The following is a 24,950-nucleotide window of genomic DNA, read 5'->3' as shown; positions in this document are numbered from 1 at the left end:
GCTTTAAAAATATGCCCATAAATTCAGAATCCTATAGCTCTTAGTCTATTCAAATCTCTTCAGCATTTTGAGTAGGTGGGGGGGGGACATTTATTTACTCCTGCAATGGCAGCACTCTAGACTATTTTGAATTTGGATAATGGGAAAAGGTATGAGAAATGGATGAATTCACAAAAATAATCTTCATTCCATTGTACAAAATCTTATGTCTGATTCATCACAAATTGGATGCAGTAAAGCTAATTGACAAGAAACAGATCTTACAAGTAACAGATCTTGCCAGTAACATTAAATTATAAGGCACAGACCAGTTTCCCTAGTTGCAGAATCTGATACCACAAGACTATCCCTATTTACCATAAAGATCTGAAGTTCATATTTGTTAAGCCCTGAACTGAATGCAATCTTTAGAATATTGCTCACTATCTATTGATTTTAATAAACAATGAAATCTTAAATTATAAGGACAAAACATTACAATTTTCTTCATTTAGTTATCACTGGAAACTTTCATATATGTGGAAATATATACAGCTGAGAATCTTCATTTTTAAAAACCTAAATCACAAAGTTATGAATTATGTTGCTTAAAGCATACAGTATAAATAGACACACAAACAACAACAGCAGACATGTCTTAAATTAGAAGAGTTTAAGAGCACTTTTAATTCATTTTGTAAAGACTGTTTTACTTATCAAAGCAAAGCAAAATATGTACAAATCTGTATATTGTACTTAAACTGACATTCATTCCCTCACAGAATACAAATATTAATAAGGTGCTCCTTCACAATTTATAGACTTCTTCCTACTGCAGATTAAGAATTTAAATGTTTATTACCTGCAACAGTTCTTTGATAACTAGATCCCCCTTTGTAGATAAAGATTTAGGAACAAATGTATGGAATATCCATTTTATTAGAGACTATATATTTTTAAAGGTGTAATTAGAGATTGCATAGATAGAATGTGCTCTGTTGAATTCTGGAAGTGACTTTTTCTTTTTAAAAAAGTTACCATTTATCTGTGAAAATATTTAGTTTTATTTTTTATTGTTTTTGAATAGAAGAGCACCAGAATAAGAAAAATTTGTAAGGTTTTTGAGATGGAAGATTAAGGTCCATGACTCTAAAACTTGAGCTGAATTTTTAAGCTAGCAGCAGTTAATGGGAAAAGCCTTTCAGTATCCATTCAGAATAAAAACTGATAAATTTAACCCAGTTTTGCCTTGTCAGACAAAGCAGATGTGTTGTAGAAAAATAAAATAAAAAAGGAAAGGACAAGGACAAGGAGGCAAACACAAAAATAACTTGAGATTCCCCAATAACTAGTTGCCCTGGATGCCAAGGGGCTTATTTTAGTAAAATATTTACTGGCCATGACAGAGACTGTAACAAACAAAATACAAATGCAAGAAAACATTTTTCTTACATATCGTCAATTCCTCCAAATAAACATTAAAAAAGCATTTACACCCAGGTATTTTTAGAAGAATCTTTTCCATGTGAGCAATGTAGCCAGGATGAGGTTCCTGCCTGATGATATAAAGCAGGAGAGGCAAAATTTCTTTTGAATGATGATGAAACAAAAGTAGTAGAGAGTAAGAATAGTGAAACAGTTGAAAACAAATATAATTTACATAATTAAAGCCAGGTAGTTTATCCATAAATATTTTGTCCAATGTAACCTTTTCTATTTTAAATATTCAAATTGGAATTATATATGTTCTTGCCTTTCTAGAACAGTCTTGTATGCAGATTGGCTTCGTTTTGCCTGATGATAAATTAGTGGCTGTTTCTACCAATAGGTACAAAGCCTTCGTTAACTTTTTTGTTGCAGTAAGACTTTGAAATTCTGTAGCTCTCGTATACTTGTAGAAAGTCTGTGAAGAAGAAAAGGGAAGAAGGATCAAGTCCACAGAAGTTCAGTACTAAAAGAAGGAAGCTCTTCATGCATGAAACACCAACTTGAATTTTAGATTAAATCAGCAATTTGATCAAAAACTTAGTATTGCAGTTCATTAAAATAATTATCTCATCCACCTTCAACACTATGTGTCTGATGTGCTTAAAATTATTTAGAATAATTTATCTGTTCTAAATCATGTAGCATTATTTAATTTGACTAAAATGGACTAGATTCCCTTTTATTGTGAATAGTGGCACTGAGAGGACATTATAGTTTTTGGACAAAATACAGGTAATCCTGACTTAACAATTGGCAGCTTAACAAATGCTTGAAGCTACAATGAACTGAAAAACAGTTACAAATTTGTTTTCAAAGTTACGACCTTAGGTACTAACTCCCCCCCCATTGTCATATGACTGCATTTCAGATATTTGGCTACAACCATTTCCCGCATATCACAGTCACGTGACACTGATTTTCAACAATTTTCATGGCTTTGAGCAGAAAACAACAAAAGACACCCACTGGATATGCTGGTTTTGCTAAATGACCACTTGACTCACTTAACAACCATGGAGATTAGCTTAACAACCATCATAAAAATAATCATAAAATTGAATCAAATTAATAATTGCAACAGGGATGTGCAGTCAGGGGAGGCGGGGCTTCACCAGTGTTATGAGGAAAAGAAAATTAAATTAGAAGGAAAAAGGCTAAGGTAGTTTGCTGCCAGAATGACTCTGCTTAGTGCTAATTGCAGGGGGAGGCGAGAGAACTACGGGCCTCCTTAGCATAAGGAATTTTTCGCCTTTTAACCCTTGCTCAGAGTTAAGCAAGGGTTAAAAGGCGAAAAATTCCTTATGCAAAGAAGGCACGTGGTTCTCTGCCTCCTGGTCTGGGAGCAGCAGGTCTTGCCTAAGTTGCCTTTTTTTTTTTACATTTTCATCATGGCGGACAAGAGGAGAATTGAAATGATCCTCTGACACAGCTGGAAAAGGTGGGTTCAAGGGAGGGGACATGGGGGAGGAATTCAAAATTCCCATCATACATCCCCTATAATATGCAGCTATAAAGTGATATTTGATGTTTGACTGAGTATATAAATGTAGTAATATGAGACATCATTTTGAAATGGTCAGTTTCCTATAGAAAATTATAGTTATTCTTGAACACTTCCCAAAAGTCACTGCAACATGTATGTATTATTTGGTTTACCAGTTGAAACAGAAATAGTTCCCTGAAGAATATTTAAAGTGGTAAAAAGAAGCTAACTTCTTCAAATGAGGAGCCCAGACGAGGCTGGAGCGAGAGCTGCGGACGTGAAAGGCAAAGACGGGTGGGGTGGGGGTGTTCCAAGAGGCCCCCTCCCCTTTTTGCACTCCGCAAGCCAGGCCCGCAGTGGCACGAGACTCAGCTCCGCTTCTATCGCCCCCCCTCTGCTCCAGAGAAGCCAGCCGCCGGCGAGTCTCCGCAGCCCCGGTTCCTTCTCCAAGCAGCAGAAGTGCAAAAAGGGGAGGGGCCAGCCCCACTTCCCTCCCCGTACTTTCCAGGAGCGGAGGACCCGCATTCCACTCCCCCTTCCAAGCCCCGAGTGGCCAGCCTTTCGCCTCCACGACTCTCGCTGCAGCCTTGTCCAGGCTCCTCCTCAGCGGGCCTACCGGAGCTCTGGGAGAAAGTGGCGGGAGCGGAGGCTGGCCACTCGGGGCTTGGAAGGGGGAGCGGAATGCGGGTCCTCCGCTCCCGGAAAATCCGGGGAGGGAAGTGGGGCTGGCCCGTTTCCTCCCGGGGCTGCTTGGAGATGAAACCGGGGCTGCAGAGACACGTTCGCGGCCAGTTTCTCTGGAGTGGGGGGGGCGCGATAGAAGCGGAGCTGAGCCTCTTGCCACTGTGGGCCTGGCTTGCGAAGTGCAAAATGGGGAGGGGGCCTTTTGGAACACCCCACCCCCACCCCTCTTCGCCTTTCGTCTCCGCGGCTCTCGCTCCAGCCTGGGCAGGAACCAGCGCTCTTCTGCTGTGGGCGGGATGTACTCCTGGTGGCCTGCGGTTCTGGCACCTGCAAGGTGGAAGTGTTTGCCCTGCGGGGCGGGCAAATGCCAAAAGGAAGTGCCCCACCGCTTCTGTCTGACATAGAGGTGCCCCGCGCCCCGCAGCTGGGTCGGACATAGCTGCGGGGCGCGGGATGCCTCTATTTCGAACACAGCTGCTGCGGGGGGGGGGAGCCACTTTCTTTCTTTTTGCCTCACCAGCCATAAGCTTCATCGCACATCACTGAATTGCAATGATTTGTGACCAGAATTCTGTGCTTAATTGCTGTCATAAATTGAGGGATACTTATACATACATATTTTTAAAGTCCATATTACACGAAGAAAAAGCTCAGCCTATCACTACATAGCTATAACAAATTTCAAGTGTAACTTACCTTCCAAATGCATTCAGAAGAGCAACTATTTCTTGTCGTGTCAATTGAAAACCTTTGGACGGACTGTTCTCAGAAAGATTCTTTATTTCTTTTTCGGAGAATAAGATTTTCAAAGCAGTTCCTAAACCTTGAGTCTGAAAGAAAACCAATATATTAAATAGCAAGAGTGCAATATACATTCATTAACAACTTTGGGCATTTCTACACTTATTTTTGGGGTAGGCCTATATTACCAGCATGCTAAAAAATCAGGCTAGGGCTTATTTTCTGTTTAAGTCTATTTTCTGATTGGGGGAAACACGGTATAAGTCTAAGTGCTATTGTTATGCAGTATTTTAATATAAATATTGAACAATATTTGCATAATAGGGTATGTATTCCTACTATACAGCACTTGTATTCTATAATTGGTGAAATAACATGTATAATTTGAACAGCTTGAATGTCATAATGCAGCAAATGTGAAATATCTGGCTTTGTAGTAAAGCTAAAATTTACCATATTGATATTAACCAGACTTAGAGATGCAGAGTATAGGAAATAGTTTAGCTGGTGTGAAAACTGTTTTGCTATGTAAGAATGTTAACCTTAAAAATATGAAAAAAAAATCAGATACCTGTAATTTTCCCCATAAACGACATTTATCACATCCAACACAATCCATTATGCGAGATATGTTCTTGAAATGCAATCTGAATTCTTCCTACCAATACAGAAAAACATGTTTAAAACTTTTTATAATGGCATTAGTGATTCTAAAGATGTGTGCCAACATTCTCTTCTCTTAATGCTTTTCTTTACTTCCTAATTTTGTGTATCATTTTCATTTTAGAGGTAGCCAAGCCATCAAATTAGTTCAAGCTATAGTTTGCAACCACTTTTAATCTGATGGCAAGCTGTCTGAATGTATTCATAGTTATTCTATAAATTCTATGTCAGTTTCACTATTGGCTTTGAAAAGGATGAAATCAACATTGCTGTGATGAAGTTCTGCATCTTTTGTACATGTGTGCAACAACATATCTAAAAAAGAGGTTGAGTTTGAATTGGCATGATATAACACTTGTTCCATCATTTGATCACCCCTGGATGCTTCTGCTCCTGGTGTTTCTTTCATATTCTCATAAAAAGAAAAAAAATCATTTTTTTATGTCGAAAAGAAGCTTATGAATTGGCATTTACCATAAAGCTATAAAGTATAGCTGTAAACCAACAGTAGAAATATGAAGATGATTCAAAATTATGCAAGTAGATAGCATGACAGAGATTCTAATTAATATATCTTACATTAATCCAATATCTTACATTCTAATGACTTGCTTGCTACTTTTCTGAAATATTACTCATAAGAATTTAAAAGTAGCTTGATGTTTACTGATGATGTTGCCTCAAATATAAAGCAAAATAATCAAATGCACACATAAAAGCAAAGAAACATGATTTAATTTAATTTAAAGTATCTTTTATTTATACATTTAAATTGTCAATGTAAAACCAATGTTTACCTTTAAAGATCTGGCTTCCTTTTTGTTTCCAGAAAACATGGACTTTTCATCAAAATGCATAGGAAAGGACCTAGATAAATTTTGATCATGAATTAGACTTATTTAACAAAACTGTTTGGATACTACTAATAATGCTCCACTTTCTACAATTACTTGAAATAAAATGTTTAAAATATAGCTCAAGAGCCAAAATATATATTATAGGCATACCTAGTTACATGGTTTGTCCAATTCTATAAGCAATGCAGAAATGTTACTTTTATGTTTTTTTCTCAAAAGATTCTTAACAAATATTCCAAAGGAAATAATAACATGAAACACTTCATTACACAACATTGTTTTAGCCACAATTCTCAATTTTGTCTTTCTCGCCAACTCTTTTATAAAACTCTTTTTTTTAAAATCTGGATGTAATGTCTTGTGGGCTTTGTAATATGTCACTATACCCCCCTCCCGCTAAATAGAAATAAACAAACAATTATAAACTAACGTTCTGACAATAGAGAATATTATTATTCAAAAGACATAGAGAGAACTTCATCCAAAACTACATATTGTATGCACATTATGATATCTGACAGATCTTTTCTACTTTTGTCTCCAGAATGAATTTGTCAGCCTAACAAAGTAGATTTAACTAAGAAACCAATCCTATTCAGCAGGAGTGTCAAACTCAAGGCCTAGCGGCCGGATCCGGCCTGCGGGGTGCTTAGGTCTGGCCCATAGGCCCACCCTGGAAACAATGAAGGACTGGCCCGCAGTGCCCTTGTCAGCGAAAACAGAGCTTAGGAGGGCCACAAGCTCCGTTTTTGCTGGCAGAGGGTTGCAGGAGGCCGTTGCAGCCGAGAATGGAGCTCAGGAGCAGTTTTCTCTGGCAGAGCTCTTGGGCCACCACAGGTGCCCCCAACACAAATGACATTGAGCTGGCCTTGCCTACCCTGGCCATGCCCACTTCGGCCTGAGGTCAAACACAACCCTGATGCGGCCCTCAATGAAATCGAGTTTGACATTCCTGCTATAGAGGCTAGGATTGCTATTATTGTAGGGTTGTCAAACTCAAGGAATAGGGGCTAGATCCAGCCCGGCTTAAATCTGGCCCGTGGGGATGCCCTGGAAACAGTGAAGGACCAGCCTGCAAGCACCCTCCTGAGCTCTGTTTTCGCTGGCAGAAGGTTCCAGGAGGCCATTGCAGCTGAAAATGGAGCATGTGAGGGCAACGGGCAGTCCTCCTGAATTCTGTCTTGGTTCACGGAGAGTTGTAGAAGGCTGTCACAGCCAAAAATAGAGCTCAGGAGCCAGTTTTTGCTGGCAGAGCGCACAGGCTACCACAGGCACCACAAGTAACATTGAGCTGGCGACGTCCACCCCCAGGGCCTCTGAGGTTAAACACAACCCTGATGCGGCCCTCAATGAAATAGAGTTTGACACCCCAGTTTTCTTGTAACAACAGAATCTTGCAAGTCTGATTGTAATTTGTCCTCCTTTCCTTTATCTTTGTGTAAATTAGGGATGTGCTTGTTTGAGAGGGTTTCTCAAGTTATTTTCTTGGTCCAAGTTCAAATCCCTCTTGCTCTAATCATTTCCTTGGTAGTTGCTCTTCCTTCTGCTCTTCAAGGCCATTTCCCATGCCTTTTATTGAATAGCAATATCACTTCGTTATAGGATTTTAGATAGGAGTATCAAACTAGATTTCATCGTGAGCCGCATCAGGGTTGTGTTTGACTTGGAGGGCCATGTGTCTGTGTGTAGCTGGGGGTGGGAGTGGGCATGGTGGGCATGTCTGGGGTGGGCGTGGCCATGGTGGCAGTTTGACCCAGGCTCAAGATGCATTTTTCCCTTCTTTCTTTCCACACTTCTTTACTATAACCATTTTCCTATCTCTTCTAACAGATATTACTGGCAAACATTTACTTGTTCTTCATACTCCACTAGACTTTTTATTTCTAAATGTATACCCTGTTATTTAATAGTAAATTGCTTTTCCAGGCAGAAAAGCCATTTATACTATTGTATTTTTATTATTCAACTAATAATAAAAATACAATAGCATAAATAAAATGATAATACAAGATCTAACAGTTGAGGTAAATTTCCAGGATAGTAAATAGAAATGGCTGTCAATTATAGATTATTGCTTGTAGATTAAATGGACCTACAGTATGTAAAATCTGGCATTAAACTGTAGTATTAACATAGGATGTTGCTTGTTTTCTATCCAGATTAAGGATTTACTTGAGGCCACATAATTGTAATCCAGTCCAATCCTGTCCTCCTGCAGCACTCTGTTGGCCGAAAACAGGCCATGCAAAGGCCCTGCACGGCCTCATGTGACCGGTTTTTGGCCGGCAGTGTGCTGGAGGCCTGGGAGGCCAAAAACCACATGTGCTCCCCGTGGCCTGTTTTAGCTAGCAAAGGCACTAGTCCTTTGATATTTCCAGGTCAGCCCCCTGGGGCCAGATTTAAGCACCCTGTGGGCTGAATCCAGCCCACAGGCCTTGAGTTTGACATCCCTGACTTATATACCGCTCCAAAGTGCTTTACAATATTCTGAGTGGTTTACAAATTTCAGTATATTGCCCTCCAACAATCTGGGTCCTAATTTTACCAACCTCGGAAAGATGGAAGGTTGAGTCAATCTTGATCTAGTCAGGATTGAACTCCTGATTGTGGGCACAGTTAGCTTGCAATACTGCATTCTAACCACTGCGCCATCATGGCTCCTATTGAAATTCACCCAGACCTTCTAACTTTTTCCACTGAGCTATTTTTCTCTCTGACCCCAACATCCTGTAACACAGAGGACTCAGCATTCTAAGATGCAGCAGTTGTACACAAAAACAATATAGTATAACAGATTACTAGTTCACTGAATTCACTTGACATGGCACCTTTCTCAGTAATTTGACCTTTCTAATCAAAACACTCCATCTTTGGGGTTAACTAATTCAAAGGAAGAATCAAAAATGTCAAAGGATAAAATAATGAATATTCTTATATATTGGCTAAGAATATCACAAGTTTATCAGCAACCTGTTTCCTGTATGTGTTAGCCACATGTGTGATTTCAGCATAATGTTTCATTTGGCCCTTTTTGGCCACCTGAATTTCTTCCAGTATCTGTCATAATCCTGATGACTTAGTTATTTATTATAAATTTATTTATAATAAATTATGGTTAAACAATCGTTTAATCTTATATGTGAATTCCACCTTATTTTTAGGTCTGTTTTAATACCTTCATTTTCCTGAAATTCCCTAAACATCTTCTGAAATCAACTTTATTCAGTTGTCTGTATCTGAATACATACTAAAGGTGGAGAAGAAAAGCACACCTACTTTGTATCTTGGAAGATTTCTAACAAGAGAGACTTAGTTTCTGTATCCTCCTGTGAATTTCCAGTATAAAGATCCACAATTGAACGCTCAAAGTATGATGCAACCTTTGACAATGCACGCAGTTCCACCAAATATAGGAAATATAAATTTTTTAGTCGTCTTGGTCCTTCACTTTTTGTTTCAGTACGGTCAAAACGATGGGCGAATTCTTTGACATTAGGTCCCCAACGAGGTCTTCCCCATGTTTCTGAACAAAGAAAAACAATGCTTTAAAGTAAATATTGAAATTATTTTTATGGGAATAGTGGAAAAATTAACTTCCCACAATAATAAAAAGAGAAGGGGCAATTTACCTTCAAGTAAATAGTTTGCACAAAGATGTAAGTTGATGCTTGCATGAAGTCCTGAAATAAGTTTATAGAATACACGTTTTTCAAGACAAAGCCCTAGATGAGATAAAAATATTGTTAAAATTGAATTAGAAAATAATTCAATACTTAGAAAGTAATTTGCTATATGAGTAGTCTCGACTTACAACAGTTCATTAGTGACCGTTCAAAGTTGCAATGTCACTGGAAAATGTGACTAGTGATTATTTTTCACAGTTACGACCTTTGTAGCATCCCCATGATCATGTGATCAAAATTCAGATGCTTGGTATCTCACTCATATTTATGACTATTGCTGTGTCCCAAGGTCATGTGCTACCTTTTGCGAGCTTCAGACAAGCAAAATCAGTGGTGAAGCCAGATTCCCTTAATAACCGGTTACTAATTTGTAAGCTGCAGTGATTTACAACTGTAGTAAGAAAGGTTGTAAAATGAAAGGGCAAAACTCACTTAACAAATGTCTCACTTAACAACCTAAGTGTTGGGTTCAATTGTGGTCATAAGTTGAGGACTACCTGTAACAGTTCCACCTTTGGAAATTCTTGAATAAACTGGAAGTTTTGTTTTTTGAGACTGGCAATATCCCACTGGGATAGATACAAAAGGAAAAATTTGCTCCCTTCAACTGTTGCAACTTATGGAGATGAGTTCTGGAGAACTGATGGGGACTATCTAGAACAGCACAGGTAATTGCAGGAAGAATCAGTAAAGATTTCCTCTGTCCATTTCTACTAACAAGATCCTCTAGTATAGTGGTTCTCAACCTGTGGTCTGTGGACCCCTGGGGTCTGGGATGTCATCACAGAGGGTCTCTGAAGGCTTGAAGATGATTTAATCTTTTAGTTAAGTCTGGCCACAAAAGGTATTTAAAGGGGGTCCATAGTGAAGAAAAAGAACCACTGCTCTAGCAGATCGAAAGCTTTCTATGACTGGCACAATATTTTTCATTCATTCAAAGCTAAACTGAAAGACCGGAGAATAAAGCATTAGTTCAAATTCTGCCTTATTCCCACTGATCAGTTTCCAAGGTAGAACATTTTACAGAAAACACATAAAAATGCTAGTGGATCTTTTTCTTTAGCATGCAAAGATCAGAAATGGGTAGTGGCTAGATCCAAGGTTCATTACAATTCTGTCACATAATGTAAAACAATGGTTTTGTTTTATATTTAAATCACACAACAAAATGGATCCAAAGTGGGTGAACATTGCCGGAATAGACAAATTGATCAAAGCAATCCATTGATAAGACATACCTTGAGTATGTAATATTTTAGGTAATATTTACAACACTTGATTTGAATAATAAAATCAGTACTATTATATTTCATTTACAAGTGTAGTAATCACTTTACTATTTTTTCCATTTATATGTGAGTGTGATATGTGGCTCCTATGCAAAATTGACCTAGAGCAAGGGTGTCAAACTCACATTGTCACGGTCACATCATGTGATGTATCTGGACATTTTTCCCTTTCACTAAAACAGGCATGAGTGTGGCCAGCGTGTGGCGCATCTGGCCCACGGGTCGGGAGTTTGACAGCCCTGACCCAGAGTTTGCATTAAAAAAACAGCTGAGCGAAGCATTGAAAAGCAAAGAAGAAGGTGCTTTGCAAACCTTATTAGAGTGAGTGAAACTCTTCTGGAAACATCAAGCCAGTCATACAATAAAAGAGCAGAGTTGGAAGGGACCTTGGAGGTCTTCTAGTCCAATCCCTGCCTAGGCAGGAAACCCTATACCGTTCCAGACAAATGGCTATCCAACATCTTCTTAAAGACTTCCAGTGTTGGAGCACTCACAACTTCTGGAGGCAAGTGTTCCACTGATTAATTGTTCTAACTGTCAGGAAATTTCTCCTCAGTTCTAGGTTGATTAGTTTCCACCCATTGCTTCTTGTCCTGCCCACAGTGCCTTGGAAAATAGTTTGACTCCCTCTTCTTTGTGACAACCCCTGAGATATTGGAACAGTGCTATCATGTCTCCCCTAGTCCTTCTTTTCATTAAACTAGACATACCCAGTTCCTGCAACCATTCTTGATATTTTAGTCTCTCGTCCCCTAATCATCTTTGTTACTCTTCTCTGCACTCTTTCTAGAGTCTCCACATCTTTTCTACATCGTGGCGACCAAAACTGAATGCAGTATTCCAAGTGTGGCCTTACCAAGGGATTATAAAGTGGTATTAACACTTCATGTGATCTTGATTCTATCCCCGTTTATGTAGCCTAGAACTGTGTTGGCTTTTTTGGCAGCTGCTGCACACTGCTGGCTCATATTTAAATGATTGTCCACTAGGACATATCCTTTTAAAAGCTGAAACTTTAAAGCATTATTTCAAATGCTATCCTGGCAGATACATGGAAACTGCCTTCAAAAGAACTGCAATGGCTTGCCATGGTTGCTTTAAGACTTACTTCAATTAACATGATTTGCAAGGCATGTATTTTAAATGTTTTGCATAGCGCTGTGCAAAACATTTAAAGGGCGATTGTAAAGGATAGTACACATTAATTTCATCATTGAAAACATTTAGTAAAAATGGTCAAGTCTTGCAAATTAACAAGTTTTTTTTAGCTAACAGGTTGATTGTTACATTTTTTTCCTTGAATAGAAATGCATTCCTTAATCTTTAAATTTCATAGGACTTTCTTATTACACAGAGAGTTTGCTATTTTTCATTAGAATTTTTATATGATACTGAATTTACCTTCTAGCCATGTATAAAACGATTCTCCTGTGAATACAGAAATAATTAATTTCAAACAAGGCTTAGACATTCTAATCAATGAATCCTTTAAAATCTAAATTCACAGCATATGCCAAAATACATATCAAAGCTATCTAGCCCTTTCACCTAAAAATTTGTGATAAAACTGAATCTTGATGTATCACTTCATTGCTTTTCGTTTAACATTCTTAAATATTTATTTCTCAAGTTGAAAAAGGCTTCATGTGTTTTAAATCTGATTTATGCTTATTTCAAAACAAGTCATAGTAACAGAATTTATATAAAGATTCCTGGAATGTAACAGAACATCAGAAAACCAATCATCATTCTAATCTAGTTTGCTGGACCTCACAAATTTAATAATGATCCCTATAGAATTATAGTATTAATGGCAATTGTTTATGATATCACCAATTATTAGCATCATCTATTAATCATGAGAAAAGGAATAGTAATCCTAGATAACATTTGTGTTCCAATATAACCAATATTTTTTGTTAAACTTTTTTTCTTTCTCTTTCCTACTTTATATCTCTCACTGAAATTTATTCACTAGGTACAGTATGGTGATATTGTAAAGTTGTAATCCTGGGCGATTTCCCATTTATTATGATTTTTTCCAGAATCTTAAATAATACAGTGAAAGAATATTACGTCACAAAAACTTACCATCATCCTCTCCTAAAAAAAAGTTATAAAAGATAAGTATTATAATTTATTCCATATTTATTTCTGCACAGAGTATCAAAAATATACTGTATGTTTCTGTTAAAATGGTAAAAACTTTCTGATTGCAATTAACTCCAACACTATTTTTCTCAAAAATTAAAGATTCAAATAGTGATATATTTGCCATCCATAACAAAATGGGAGAATACTGGTACAAGATTGTAAAGGATCTCAATTTTTAAAAATGTTTTATTTCTTCTTGCTTTTTGTTATAGGTCACTTTAAAAGAATGTGTTTTGCACCTTCCAGAATAAAAATATCCAATTAAACAACATAAACTGAGGGCAGATGATTGGATTTTTTTTTTACTAAATCAGACTAGTTGCATTATTTCTGATGCATTGATTTAACTGAAAAATGGAAGTGATTTCTTATAAAGATGTGCCTTCCCATTCAAATAATTCAAATCAGAATTATTGTTTGAAGAACTATGTTTGAAGAATTGCTGATTATGCACACCTATCATATATAGCTAGATCTCAATGTGTTTCATTAACTGATGAATGTATATTTGCCAAGTTGAATTAAACAAATAGACCAGAAGTATCAAACTCAAGGTCTGCAGGCCAGATATGGCCCATAGGGTGCTTAGATCTGGCCCACAGGCTACTCTGGAAATAGCGAAGGATGGGTCCGCAGCACGTCTGCCAGCAAAAACGGGGCTCAAGCTCTGGAACTCGTTTTGGAGCTCGGGAACTTGTTTTCACTAGCAGAGTGCTTGGGCCACCACAGGTGCTCCCGATACAAGTGACATCAAGCTGGCCATGCATACCCCAGCCCCCTGAGGTTAAACACAACCCTGATGGGGCTCTCAATGAAACTGAGTTTGAGACCCCTGAAACACACATTTTTAAAAAACTTAGGTATTAATAAAAATGTTAGTGACAATATCTCCAATACCATCAAACAACATCAGCCTACTCCAGGTCCTTGGGAAGAATTTTGTAGCTGGATAAAAATGCAAAATCCAGTCTAAATATCTGGCTGATTGTGCAACAAACCACAATAATGTTTTACTTAAGAGCTAATATTCAGAATTGATATATTACAATTACAAAGGATTTAACAACTCACCCTTGGTTGGTGCCAGTGGATTTAGTGGACGATATACAGATCGTGGCCTAAGGAGAAAAATATGATAATTTATGTTTTGGCAATTTAAGGAATTTTAAATTTCAATACAAAATAATTTTGCTGTCTATTTTCACTTACTTAAAGCAATTTTCTTCATAGATACTGTTCCATACTCTCCATGCGGAGGGCCCTTTGTATCCAGTGTATCGTTCTGGATTCAAGAGCAAATCCACATATTGAGCATCAGGTGATCTCTCATCTAACAACAAAGAAAAACTGTGCTGCTTAATTATGAATTGTAACATGCAACTTGCCAACACATTCAGTATAAGAAACTGTCTTGATGTAAAAGATCAAATTACAGCAATAGCGTATAAAAGCATTTATGAAGAAATAAACAACATTGTGCATTTTATATTTTTATATTTTAAATGTGAATATTGTAAATAAAATGGATATTAAAGGTAAATATATAAATATTTTTAAATATGACATATTTTTATTTTCTTTTATATTTTTATATACAATTGAACAAAGTACAGGTGGTCCTCAACTTACGATCACAATTGACCCTCTAAATTTCTGTTGCTTAGTGAGACATTTGTTAAATAAGTTTTGCTCCATTTTATGAACTTTCTTGCCATAACACAATTGTTAATTAATCTGGCTGCCACAGTAATTTTGTCAGAAAATGATCACGTGACCCTCCAAGACACTGCAACTGTAATAAATATAAGTAAGTTGCCAAGCATCCGAAAGGTATCTGTTGGTGCAGTTTGAAATTGGAATTGGTTTTTGTAGCCATATGTGCAAATTTGGTAAGTATTCCAAACCTTAATAAAATGTTGAAGAATATGCATCTTTGGTTGTATCTTATAGCAGCCCATTTAATAGCTTACTTCAATTTTATGAAGACTCATTGACAATCACTTTGAATACAATTTCCAAGCTAGCTTTCCATTCTCTTAATTACTCTGCCAACCAGGTCCCCCTTAGATTAACATTTTGGATTAGTAGTATTTGCAATTGTTATACTTAACATTAGCCAAAAAAGCAATAAGAGATAGTAAGCCCAAGGTTTATTTACATTTGGAATATTATTCCACATGAAATGATTTTAAAGAACTTTTAACACATTCTGTTTTTAAAGTGTAAAGATATTTAATCTAACTTTATTTACTTAAGTTACACAGTGAAGAAAATATGCCTCAAATTTTACCATCCAATTCACAAAAATGGTCCTGGGAATCATCATATCTGGCCCAGTCAATGAAAGCTTCTTTACTTTGGCTACTATATAAAAGAGAGATAGAAAATAATATTAGCTATGGACTGAATGCATTTATTTTTATATAACTTTCAAACTACATAGAAATCAGAGATAGGAAAATAATATCTGTTACAATCCCAACAAGCTTTCACAGAAAAACCACTAATGATTAAAAATTAAATAGATCAAGACAAGATAATAGGAGTAGCATAAACACCTATATTATTTTCCATATAGTAACAGAGCCAGAAAGCACTTTCTTAGAACTATTTGCAATAATAATTAGAGTTGCATACTTACTGTACAGATTCAGCAGAATTAGATTACATATTCACACTACATCTGTTGCAATAAATAACTGTTTCCTCATTGTTGTTCTATAATTTTTTCTGAACCCATTAAAATTAAGAAAGTTTACATCTAAAACTATAACCACCTGATCAAAAGTAATAAGGAGGTTATGAGTCAAAGTGAGATAGAAGTTCATTATTATATATTGCACTAGAGTATAGTTTTAAGAAATTAAGAGGCAGTCATTTTGTAGAAACTATCAGCTATCTGATGCATGTATTCATCCCATGTATAATTTAAATTGAACTGATGCAAATGTTTCAAACAAAAGGTACATCAAATATGAAACTATTTTGTTTCCTCAGAACATAAGGAATAAAAAATATAGAGAACCATTAAATAAGAATTATGTCTTCCACTAATATTGAAAGCATAATTACCTTAATGTACTATTAATTGCACCCAGTTTGTTAGCTTGTTCACAGTCTTCATGTTCTTTGGTATGGTTTTCTATCTTTGAATACTGAAAGGCAAAATATGTAATCTTTAGATCTCCAATACCAATATTTTAGATAAATACCTGCCAGTTATTTATCTAAAGTATTACTCGATTCAAAATAGTACTTAATTTTTTAATACATTACTATAATTTCTTCCAAATCCTGAACTTTCTGTTGCATGTGTTCCCCCAAATTCCTCATTGTACTAAAGAATTATTATAAACTCTTGGTCCCCTAAGTCCCAGACATGAATGTATTTTTTTAAAAAAATATGAAAATTATACAAGGAGTTCTCTGAGCTTTTCAAGCACTGCAAAACTGTTTGCAATATTTACTTCAAGAGACTAACACAGCAATATAATAATATAATTATTCCAGTGCTTATAAGCTAAAATTTATATTGTGTACATGATATAAATTTAACCAGATTTCTATCCTATCCTGTTCTATTTAGAGTAGTTCTATTTAGTCTCTTGTTACCTTTGAAAACAGAAAAAAGAGAGGCAGGTGTGGGTGAAAGGAGGACAAAAATATCAACTCTGCTTCTAGGACAAGGAAGCATAATGAAATATACTACTGCCAACTGCAACTTCTTCTCTATTAGAAGGCAAAAGCAATATACAAACAGCAAGAAAAAGCTGCCACTGATTTTGCAGTGGTGCAAAACCAGCTGGCACTGGTTTTGTACAGCACAATGTTACATAAGAATTTGGGAATGGCATGAGTGGACAGCAAACTCAAGATTTTACACATTTACCATTTGCCATATGTAGGAGAGGGAGGATTCGATTATTTTGAAAGAAATTACTTACTTTGTTAGTACTTTCAGCTTTAATTCCAACTGGAACTTTACTCTAAAATAAATACAAGTGATGTAAGCATTTATCTTTACTTTTTCTCAAGCAATTTTCAACCCTCAAAATAAATGTATTAAAGAAAATTCAGAATTGGAGCCAAACAGACAGAAGACTAGTTGTGCATTAATTCCCCAGACAAATAAACTGACTTTTAAGAAACTTTCATTTATTATCTGACAGGTTTGAATGTCTGCATGCCTATTTCAAGGGAGTCAAATTCAACTAAAGACAAAGAGATTTCCCTATAAAATGCTTAAGAAAAAATGATAAATCCAATTTATCAAAGGAATACCTATACTACAGTCAAGGTCTACATAGCATTTATGCAAGAATGTGCATTTAAATCATCATTCTGTCACTGACATCCACTTATATAAAATCCTCACAGTAACAATAAACATTAGGTTGTCAACAGAATAGTTAATCCAATAGAAGAGAATATATGTAGCTCAATGTTGAACTGTGGAGTTCTTGATACACTCTGAGCCTGGTTGTTTGCTTATAGATGTTTCATTACCCACCTAGATATCATCACCAATGATAGTGAATGTGAGTATTTATCTATAATAGCTTGCCCTGCCAATATTGGTAGGGTCTAATTTTCATTTGGTAGGTCCTTGATTAGGGTAAATACACATTAATAAAAATAAACCATTTTACACAGCCATTCAAAAGAGTCAATAAAAAACAAAGAAAGAAACAAAAAGAGGTTGCTCGCTTAGAGAGACAATTTGGTCTCCTGGATAAGGTGCTGGTCTAGAAACTGCAAGACTATCAGTTCTACTCCCACCTTAGGCATGCAAGCTGGTTGGGTCCTCACCAATCCTTCTCTCAGCCCAACATGTCACAGAATTGTCATTGTCAGGAAAATAGGAAGGTATATTAGATAAGTGTGCCACCTTTAGTTATTTATAATTATGTGAGTGTAGAGACAACCAAATAAAATTTCCAAATAAATAAACAATAATAAACATGATAAAGCAAACAAATAATTTAAAAAGTCCAGAACAAATCCCTTCCAGCAGCCAACACTAAACAAACGATCAAGCAGAAAGCAATATTCCAATCAACCATTAAACCAAGGAGAAAAAAAACCCAATAAAGTCAGGACAAACTACTTTATATAAACTGTGAGAAAATCTCATACTCGCTATCACGAATGATATTACCTAACTGCAATCCAACATCTATAAGCAAACAAAACTCAGAGTACACTAAGAGCTAGAAAAGTCAATACAATCTTGTTTCAGCTTTCTCCTTTGTTTTGAAACTTACCTCAGGGCAAGGCTCTACATGGCAATCCCTGATAGAGCATTGGCCATCCTCAGCCCAGAATGGACATGGTCTTTTCAGATTAACCTTAAATAACAATTTTTTAAAAATGTTATTCATTTAAGAAGTGTTTTAAAATTATGAGACTAAACAAACTGAACAAAAAAGGAAAAGGTCATTGGAAATAACTAGATTTTCTGAGCTCATGTGTAACAGAGGAGGAAATGCAGCTCATGCCAAAGATCTAGTACCTCATAGTTATGAATGCATTATCACATCCATTTAAAATTTGACAGTTATAATCTCCAGCAACAAACTGCTACTTATTCCTGTTTCCCTTCAGTCCTTCAGTTATATACATAGTGTATTTTATTAATTCACTAAGAAAAACAGTATAATTTTCAACTAGTTGTAGGTTTCAAACTAGTTAGTAGTTATGTTTAAACAACTTTTGAAAATATCTTGCCTTGAATGTAATGTTTCCGAATATTATCAATTCCACCCTCAATGGATTTTCATTGTCACAAATGAAGTAACGTTCCAGAATGCATTAGGCAGCTGCATTTGTTCACAAGCTTCATGCAGCTGCTTTGAAGGCTTTCCCTGCCTATCGCTTTGGGTACATTTACACACGGCCACTTTATAGTATTTTGCTGGCTGCCCCAAAGGGTCATCTGTTCAGGCACACCCACAGAACCCAGAAAGAGCTCCAAAGAACCTTCCAGGGGATGCAGCTGCTGCCTAAGGAGAGGCACTAGCAAATGTGTTGCATAGCTCTAGCCCTCTCTTTGCCCCACTGCCTGGACCTTTTTAAAAAAAAAAATACTGATTTTTTTACATCTTATTGTTTATTTTATTCCTTTCTTTGGAGAATTAAAGTTAGCTTTCAATCAGCTTTATAATAATATGTCATTTTTACTTTACCTTGTAATACCTGAAGTAGTCTCGTTCTTGAAGTTTCTGTATTTTGGGAAAGATCTTAAAATTGTTGAAGTCATCTATGCTTTCTATGTCACATAAGCAGTCATCAAGTAATCCTGTTACCTATGAAAAAAAACCCAGCTAGAAATGTTATTTACACTAGAGATTTAGGCTGCAAGAAGAAAGAATTAAAAATAGTAAGAGGTAATAGCAATAGGTGGAATTTAACTATTTTAACTGATTCGGTTACTTTATAAAATCTAAAACTAAAAAAAGGGAAACTATATAGTTTGGTCTCTTTACTGTTACATAAGAAGAAAATGTTTCACAATTGGTCTTCCCTTTCTTCATTACAACACATCTGTCAAATGAAGCCTGTCTTTATTTTTGTAAACTATCCACAGTACTAAAGCACAGTAACTAATTAGAAGCTATTAGGTCATTGTTTCAAAGAAATTTCCTGACTTAGAAAAACAGAATGACCAAGGGCAGGCAAAAAAGCAGTGCAGGAGTGGGTGCAGGAGTCACTTCCGATTTCCTGCCATTTTTTCCATTGAGTTTCCTAGTGGTAATCTGGGAGGGAATTTAAAAAATCCCAGCAGGTAAGTGGGTTGCTGCTGCTGGGTGGGGGAGGGATGGAAGGATTGCCAGTGGCTGGGAAACTGTTACACAATACTGAAAATGAAGAATGTGTGACCGTTGCATCAGCCCAGTAGCAGTCAGTAGTACTGAAGCAACCATAATTTCCCAAATTTGATTCCGCTGGAAATCGGGAATCTTGGATTTTGTACACATATTGTAAGTTAGCACATTTGAAGGTAGCTTGGTTCAAAAATAGTTGCCCTACGATACACTCTTTCTCCCAGTTAAAGGCCATGACAATGAGAGTTTTGGTAGTATGTAGATTAATATTTCATACAATGTTTAACTATAAGAAATGAATACAAAATGTAGCTAAATTTGAAATAAGCAGTATTATGTTAAAATATTTGAAACATTTGTCCTGTTCTTGTACCCCAAATATTAAAAGAATAAAACACTTATTAGATATCAGTTGGCCTGAGCTAATTAGACAAAAATATTTCCAATATGTATGGAAATACTTCAACAATAATCAGTTATCACAGGATTATTGGGGTGGGTAGGGGAAAAATTTTCCTACTCAAATGGAAAATTTAAATGCTAAAACTTAAGTGCAAACTGTACTCAAGAAGAGTATCATGGCTGAGACCAGGGGCATCTACGGGTGTCAAAAAGGTTGAAACAGTGGTCACATCTATGTGACTGAAGCCATTTTGAATGCGTTTCCCAGTTGTAACCACCATTTTGACTGCTAAGGTTGACTGAATATCTACAAAGCTGGCATGAAAACAAATGTGGATCTACTGTTTGATCTCTCATTATTTTGCAAATAGGAAAATAAGTCCTTTTGCTTAGCAACAAAATGACCCCTGACATGCTACACAAAGCATAACATTGTAATAGTAATAAATATAGCTTTGAGGAACAGTGTATTCTGTGGGAAAGGATTATACATTTAATATGTCAAATTCTCAAATAAAAGTGTATGTTGTTGCTTTAAAATGATCCTGTTGGGTAATTATTAGGGAAATAAGTAAAGAAAAAATAGATCTTCCAAGCCTTCTTTCATCTCTAATCTGTAAGTTTTACAGTACTTAAATGATTTCTGGCAGTGGCAACTATCTGCAGAAGTCCATCTGGTGGCCCAAGTCAAAGCCTATTCATAGCCTCAGTTCTCCTCTCTGGATGTACCATTTACTTATGAAATGTAATTGCCATCCATCTTGTTTTGAAATGATGAAATCATAAATAAATACTATTCAGAGGGTAGTGGCCACAACAGAGAGGACACACTTCCTAGATCCCACAAGATCACAGCATTTAATTATGGGAACCTAGGACTCACCCACATTATTTCATTGTTTAATTTAATTACATTTTCCAAACATTTCATGATGGCAAAAAGTTTGAGAAATGCTGGTCTAACAACTTTAAATATCTTTAGCTCTGTGTAAGATTGACAGGTATGAATTTAGTAGAAGTCCTCAGAATATTTCCAGCTCTATTGAGTATATGGGCAAGATTGAGCCAAAATTCTAAAATGCTTTAATGAACAACCAATAAGTAATAACCATACATTCCTTCAAAGCAAGGAAACTTAGCCTTTTTACAAGGAAAAGAAGGATAAACTTCCAATTATGCACTGACTAGACTCAAAATAGATAAAAAGTCATTATCTCTTCACAACATATATTACATTTGCCTCTGCAAGATATGCTTGCAGTAATGAACTTCAACTGCTTTAAAAAATAAGACATATTAATGAAGGCTACTTTTGTTGAATAAAACAGAGAACATTGCACTCAAGGTTTGCTTACTGATACCCAGATTGAATTTTGACAAATGAATGATCTTTGTGTGGTAGATAGGCCTTTGTGTGGTCCACCACAGCTCTTATGTTCTGGAGAAAAAACCCACACTGTGATTAGCATGATTTACCATAAAGATATTTACTTGCTTATCAGCTTTTCAAGTAAGCTGCATATGCTTCTGAAGACAGTTTCATGAAAAAAATAGTTGTATTCTTTACAACAAAACTAAAGGCAAATTTAAAGCACACTTCACACAAATGGCTCCTGTGCTGTTTTAAGCAGCTATTATAAAAATTGTGTTTATAAATCTGCATGTCACACAGGTACATTCATGAGGGAGATTACCTCTAGACAATTAACAGACTCTGTGCAATACTATTCATACTTTTACTTGTTTGGGGAATTCATATACTACATTTAAAGAGCCCCCGCCCCCAAGTATTTCTAATAGGAAAGCAATGGTTAAAAATAAGTTTCTCAATAACATTTTCAATAGTTTGAGCCAGGCTAGGAGACTTTCAGTAAAAATATTGCATTTTAAGCAACCATCCTTCATCTTATGTCTACCTGACTTGGAGAGCGAGCTTTCTTAGAAGCACCTGTTTCCCCAAAGAGTGAACTAACTCAAATAGCCAGAAAGATGGTGCTCCTCTTGCCACATAGCTGTTTGCTCCGTTGACTTTTAAACAGACTTTTTCATGACATAATCTGGAGTTTCTACAAAACCCACTGAAGTTTTAAAAAGATAATAAACATTAAGCACTCAAAGCTCTCCTTCCTCTATTGAGCACGCTTTGCACTTTATTCACATAGAAATACAGCAGAGCTTCTCCCCCACCCTCCCCTGCCTTTCACATAAAGGTCCTTCATACTCCCTCTCTCTGCTCCGTTCCTTACAGGGTACAATATAATCCTAGTTGACATTCTCTCGTCTTAATTACAAATCAGCATTAAACACCTGCTAACCTAGAGCAAAGAATCCCCCCCAACGCCGGAAGAGAGATTTCCAGGAGGTCTCAGCGAGTGAGCGGAGGACGAACCGACTTTCTCTCGCAACTCTCCCATCTCAACTCCAGCAGGAAGGTTTGGAGACCACAAGGCACTCCAGATCCCTATGGCTTTCCCCCACCCTCACCGAACTCTCTGCTCATGGGGCGACTCCGCTCACCTGGGCCTCTATGGCACACCAAAGGCAGCCAAGAGTCACCGCTGCCAGCAAGAGCTGCGCCGCCCGATCCTTCTCCGCTGCAGTTCTCCGGACGATTCCACTGCTGCTCATGCTGCAGAAGCCGTTCGCCGGGGTCCCTGGGGGGCCCGTGCCCCGCGCCGCCGCCTTTGGGCAGCCAGGAGTACGGGATGTCCGCCGGCACCACTGGGGGGATGCCTTCCCTGTCCCGATCCCCCGCTCTGCCGGGAAAGGGACCTGTCAGGCGAGCGGGTGGATGCGCTCACCTCCTCCAGCCGCCGCCCTAGCTCCTTTCCCGGTGCCAGTCCTCACACACACACAGACGAACACACCGCGAAAGGAGAGTAGACGCGCGCTTCCCCTGCAAGCGCTTTCCTTTACAGAGGAGGAGGAGGAGCAGTAAGCAGCAGCGATCACAGAGCTTCGCCCGCGCAAAGCTTCTTGGGAAACGTAGTACACCAACCACCTCTCTTCCCGTCAGCTTATATTTCGGTCTCCACAGTACTGTACTCGAGTGACGAAAGGGGAGGGGCGAAGAGAGTGGCCAATAGGAAAGAACCACGCGCGCCTTCAAAACAAGAGGAGGCAGTTTATAACCGTCATTAGAAGGTAGAGGGTCCCTAGGCTAGAGGGATTTGGGAGGGGAGGTGCTCTTGCGGGAAAGACGACGTAGCGATTAGCTTTTGGAAAATCTTTTTTGTGCAATATCCTGCCTGTTTCGGTACAGCATTCTTTGGCATCAGTATGTAACAGTGAGCTGTCACTTGCTTATAGATGGTTTGCTCCTCATGGCTCCTTAGGAATATTTACGTACACTATTAAATTATTTTTCCAAATATTAGGGTTCTATTAATAGACATTCGATTCAATTTTAGAATACCGATAAAATAAAAGAGTGATTATTTTGTGGTTACCAAACACTGAGATAATGCCACATCAAAGATGGAAACTTTGAAATATGTTGGAATTCTGCAGTTTTTAAAGTTCATGTCTACACAACCAGACTGTTCTATACACAAGTTAGTGTGCTAAAGGAGGATATGTGGAAATACCTCTTTATGAACTTCCCACTTGTGAGAGTGGAATATAAATTAATAAAATACCACTGGTCCTCAATTTACAATTTAAGCAATGAAAAATTTGGCTTATGACCATTTTTCACATGAATCTTGCATCATCCTCATATGATCAAAATTTGGATGCCTGGTATATATTTAAGATGGAGTCATGTGATCACGTTTTGCAAACCAACAAGCAAAGGCAATGGTGAAGCTAGAACCACTTAATAACTGTGTTACTAATTTAACTGCAATAATTCACTTAGCAACTGTGGCAAGAAAGGCTTAATTGTGGTCTTAAATTGACTATCTGTAATTAGTGTAGAAGATGATGGTGTGCAGCTCCAGAAACCACCACATAATACTAAATAAAGTTTATATCCTGAAACAGCCTTAACATGGGTTGGAACCCTATTTTGTGTTTGATTCATTTGTGGAGAAAAAGCAAACCTTTGTTTTTTTTTAAAAAAAGGAAAAGGATTTTCATAGATGTTCTTTTCCATCCCTTTTCTTAGTGAACCTGAGCATTTGTGTTGAAGAAATGCCATGGTAAATTTATAAATTTATTGTTTGCTTGATTTTGATAGTTTTAAAGATAACTTCAGGTTTTTGAGAGTGCACCTGTTACTTTCCCTATTACACATAAACATTTCCAGACAGGTTATCATTCTAATAGTCTTCCTTTTCTCTGCTATTCTGTATGTATTTAACCCTGCAAACACATTCCCCTCAGCCTATTCTTAGCAACATGCCCTTAAGTTTTGAATATGGGTCCCCTTACTGCTAGTCTACCATTAAACATTAATTGATTACGCTCTTGAGAGCCAAGAGTGGCGCAGTGGTTAAATGCAGCACTGCAGGCTACTGCTAGATCAGCAGGTCAGCGGTTCAAATCTCACCGGCTCAGGGTTGACTCAGCCTTCCATCCTTCCGAGGTGGGTAAAATGAGGACCCAGATTGTTGGGGGCAATATGCTGACTCTCTGTAAACCGCTTAGAGAGGCCTGAAAGGCCTATGAAGCGGTATATAAGTCTACTGCTATTGCTATTGCTATTGCTATTCTTGAGTCAATGTTAATTCTTAGCAGCTAAATAGATTTTTTTTAATGAG

General features: G+C 37.1%; 1 protein-coding gene across 3 annotated transcripts; it reads right to left on the bottom strand.

The window, feature by feature from the left end:
• Positions 1-637: 637 nt before the first annotated feature.
• ERO1B (endoplasmic reticulum oxidoreductase 1 beta) lies at positions 638-23,193 on the bottom strand. Of its 3 annotated transcripts, XM_087718061.1 has the most exons (17): positions 22,765-23,193; positions 19,207-19,326; positions 18,286-18,369; positions 16,966-17,007; positions 16,094-16,176; positions 15,312-15,385; positions 14,231-14,351; positions 14,093-14,139; positions 13,919-13,966; positions 12,959-12,970; positions 12,269-12,295; positions 9,525-9,617; positions 9,172-9,418; positions 5,836-5,905; positions 4,947-5,033; positions 4,331-4,464; positions 638-1,882 (listed from the first exon to the last, which is right to left on the bottom strand). In XM_087718061.1, the coding sequence occupies exons 1-17, from the start codon at positions 22,873-22,875 to the stop codon at positions 1,822-1,824; spliced, it is 1,461 nt and encodes a 486-aa protein (XP_087574187.1). In that variant the 5' UTR covers positions 22,876-23,193; the 3' UTR covers positions 638-1,821. The 3 variants fall into 3 exon arrangements, with proteins under 3 accessions (XP_087574187.1, XP_087574188.1, XP_087574189.1); XM_087718062.1 differs by lacking the exon at positions 12,959-12,970; XM_087718063.1 differs by lacking the exon at positions 13,919-13,966 and having other exon boundaries at positions 22,765-23,192.
• Between the last annotated feature and the right edge of the window lie 1,757 nt (positions 23,194-24,950).

This window comes from Thamnophis sirtalis, unplaced genomic scaffold (genome assembly GCF_051295495.1).
Source record: "Thamnophis sirtalis isolate CommonGarterSnake01/CBP01778 unplaced genomic scaffold, rThaSir2_p1.2 scaffold_6, whole genome shotgun sequence".
NCBI lineage: Eukaryota > Metazoa > Chordata > Lepidosauria > Squamata > Natricidae > Thamnophis > Thamnophis sirtalis.
This window is presented reverse-complemented; position numbering and strand designations above follow the sequence as displayed.

Bases quoted from the DNA above. Each gene is read 5' to 3' on its own strand.
- ERO1B (XM_087718061.1), bottom strand. From the start codon at position 22,875: ATGAGCAGCAGTGGAATCGTCCGGAGAACTGCAGCGGAGAAGGATCGG. The intron at 5,034-5,835 runs GTAAACATTGGT...CTGTATTGGTAG, and splicing joins AGGAAGCCAGATCTTTAAAG to GAAGAATTCAGATTGCATTT. The intron at 4,465-4,946 runs GTATCTGATTTT...GTTTTCTTTCAG, and splicing joins GTTTATGGGGAAAATTACAG to ACTCAAGGTTTAGGAACTGC.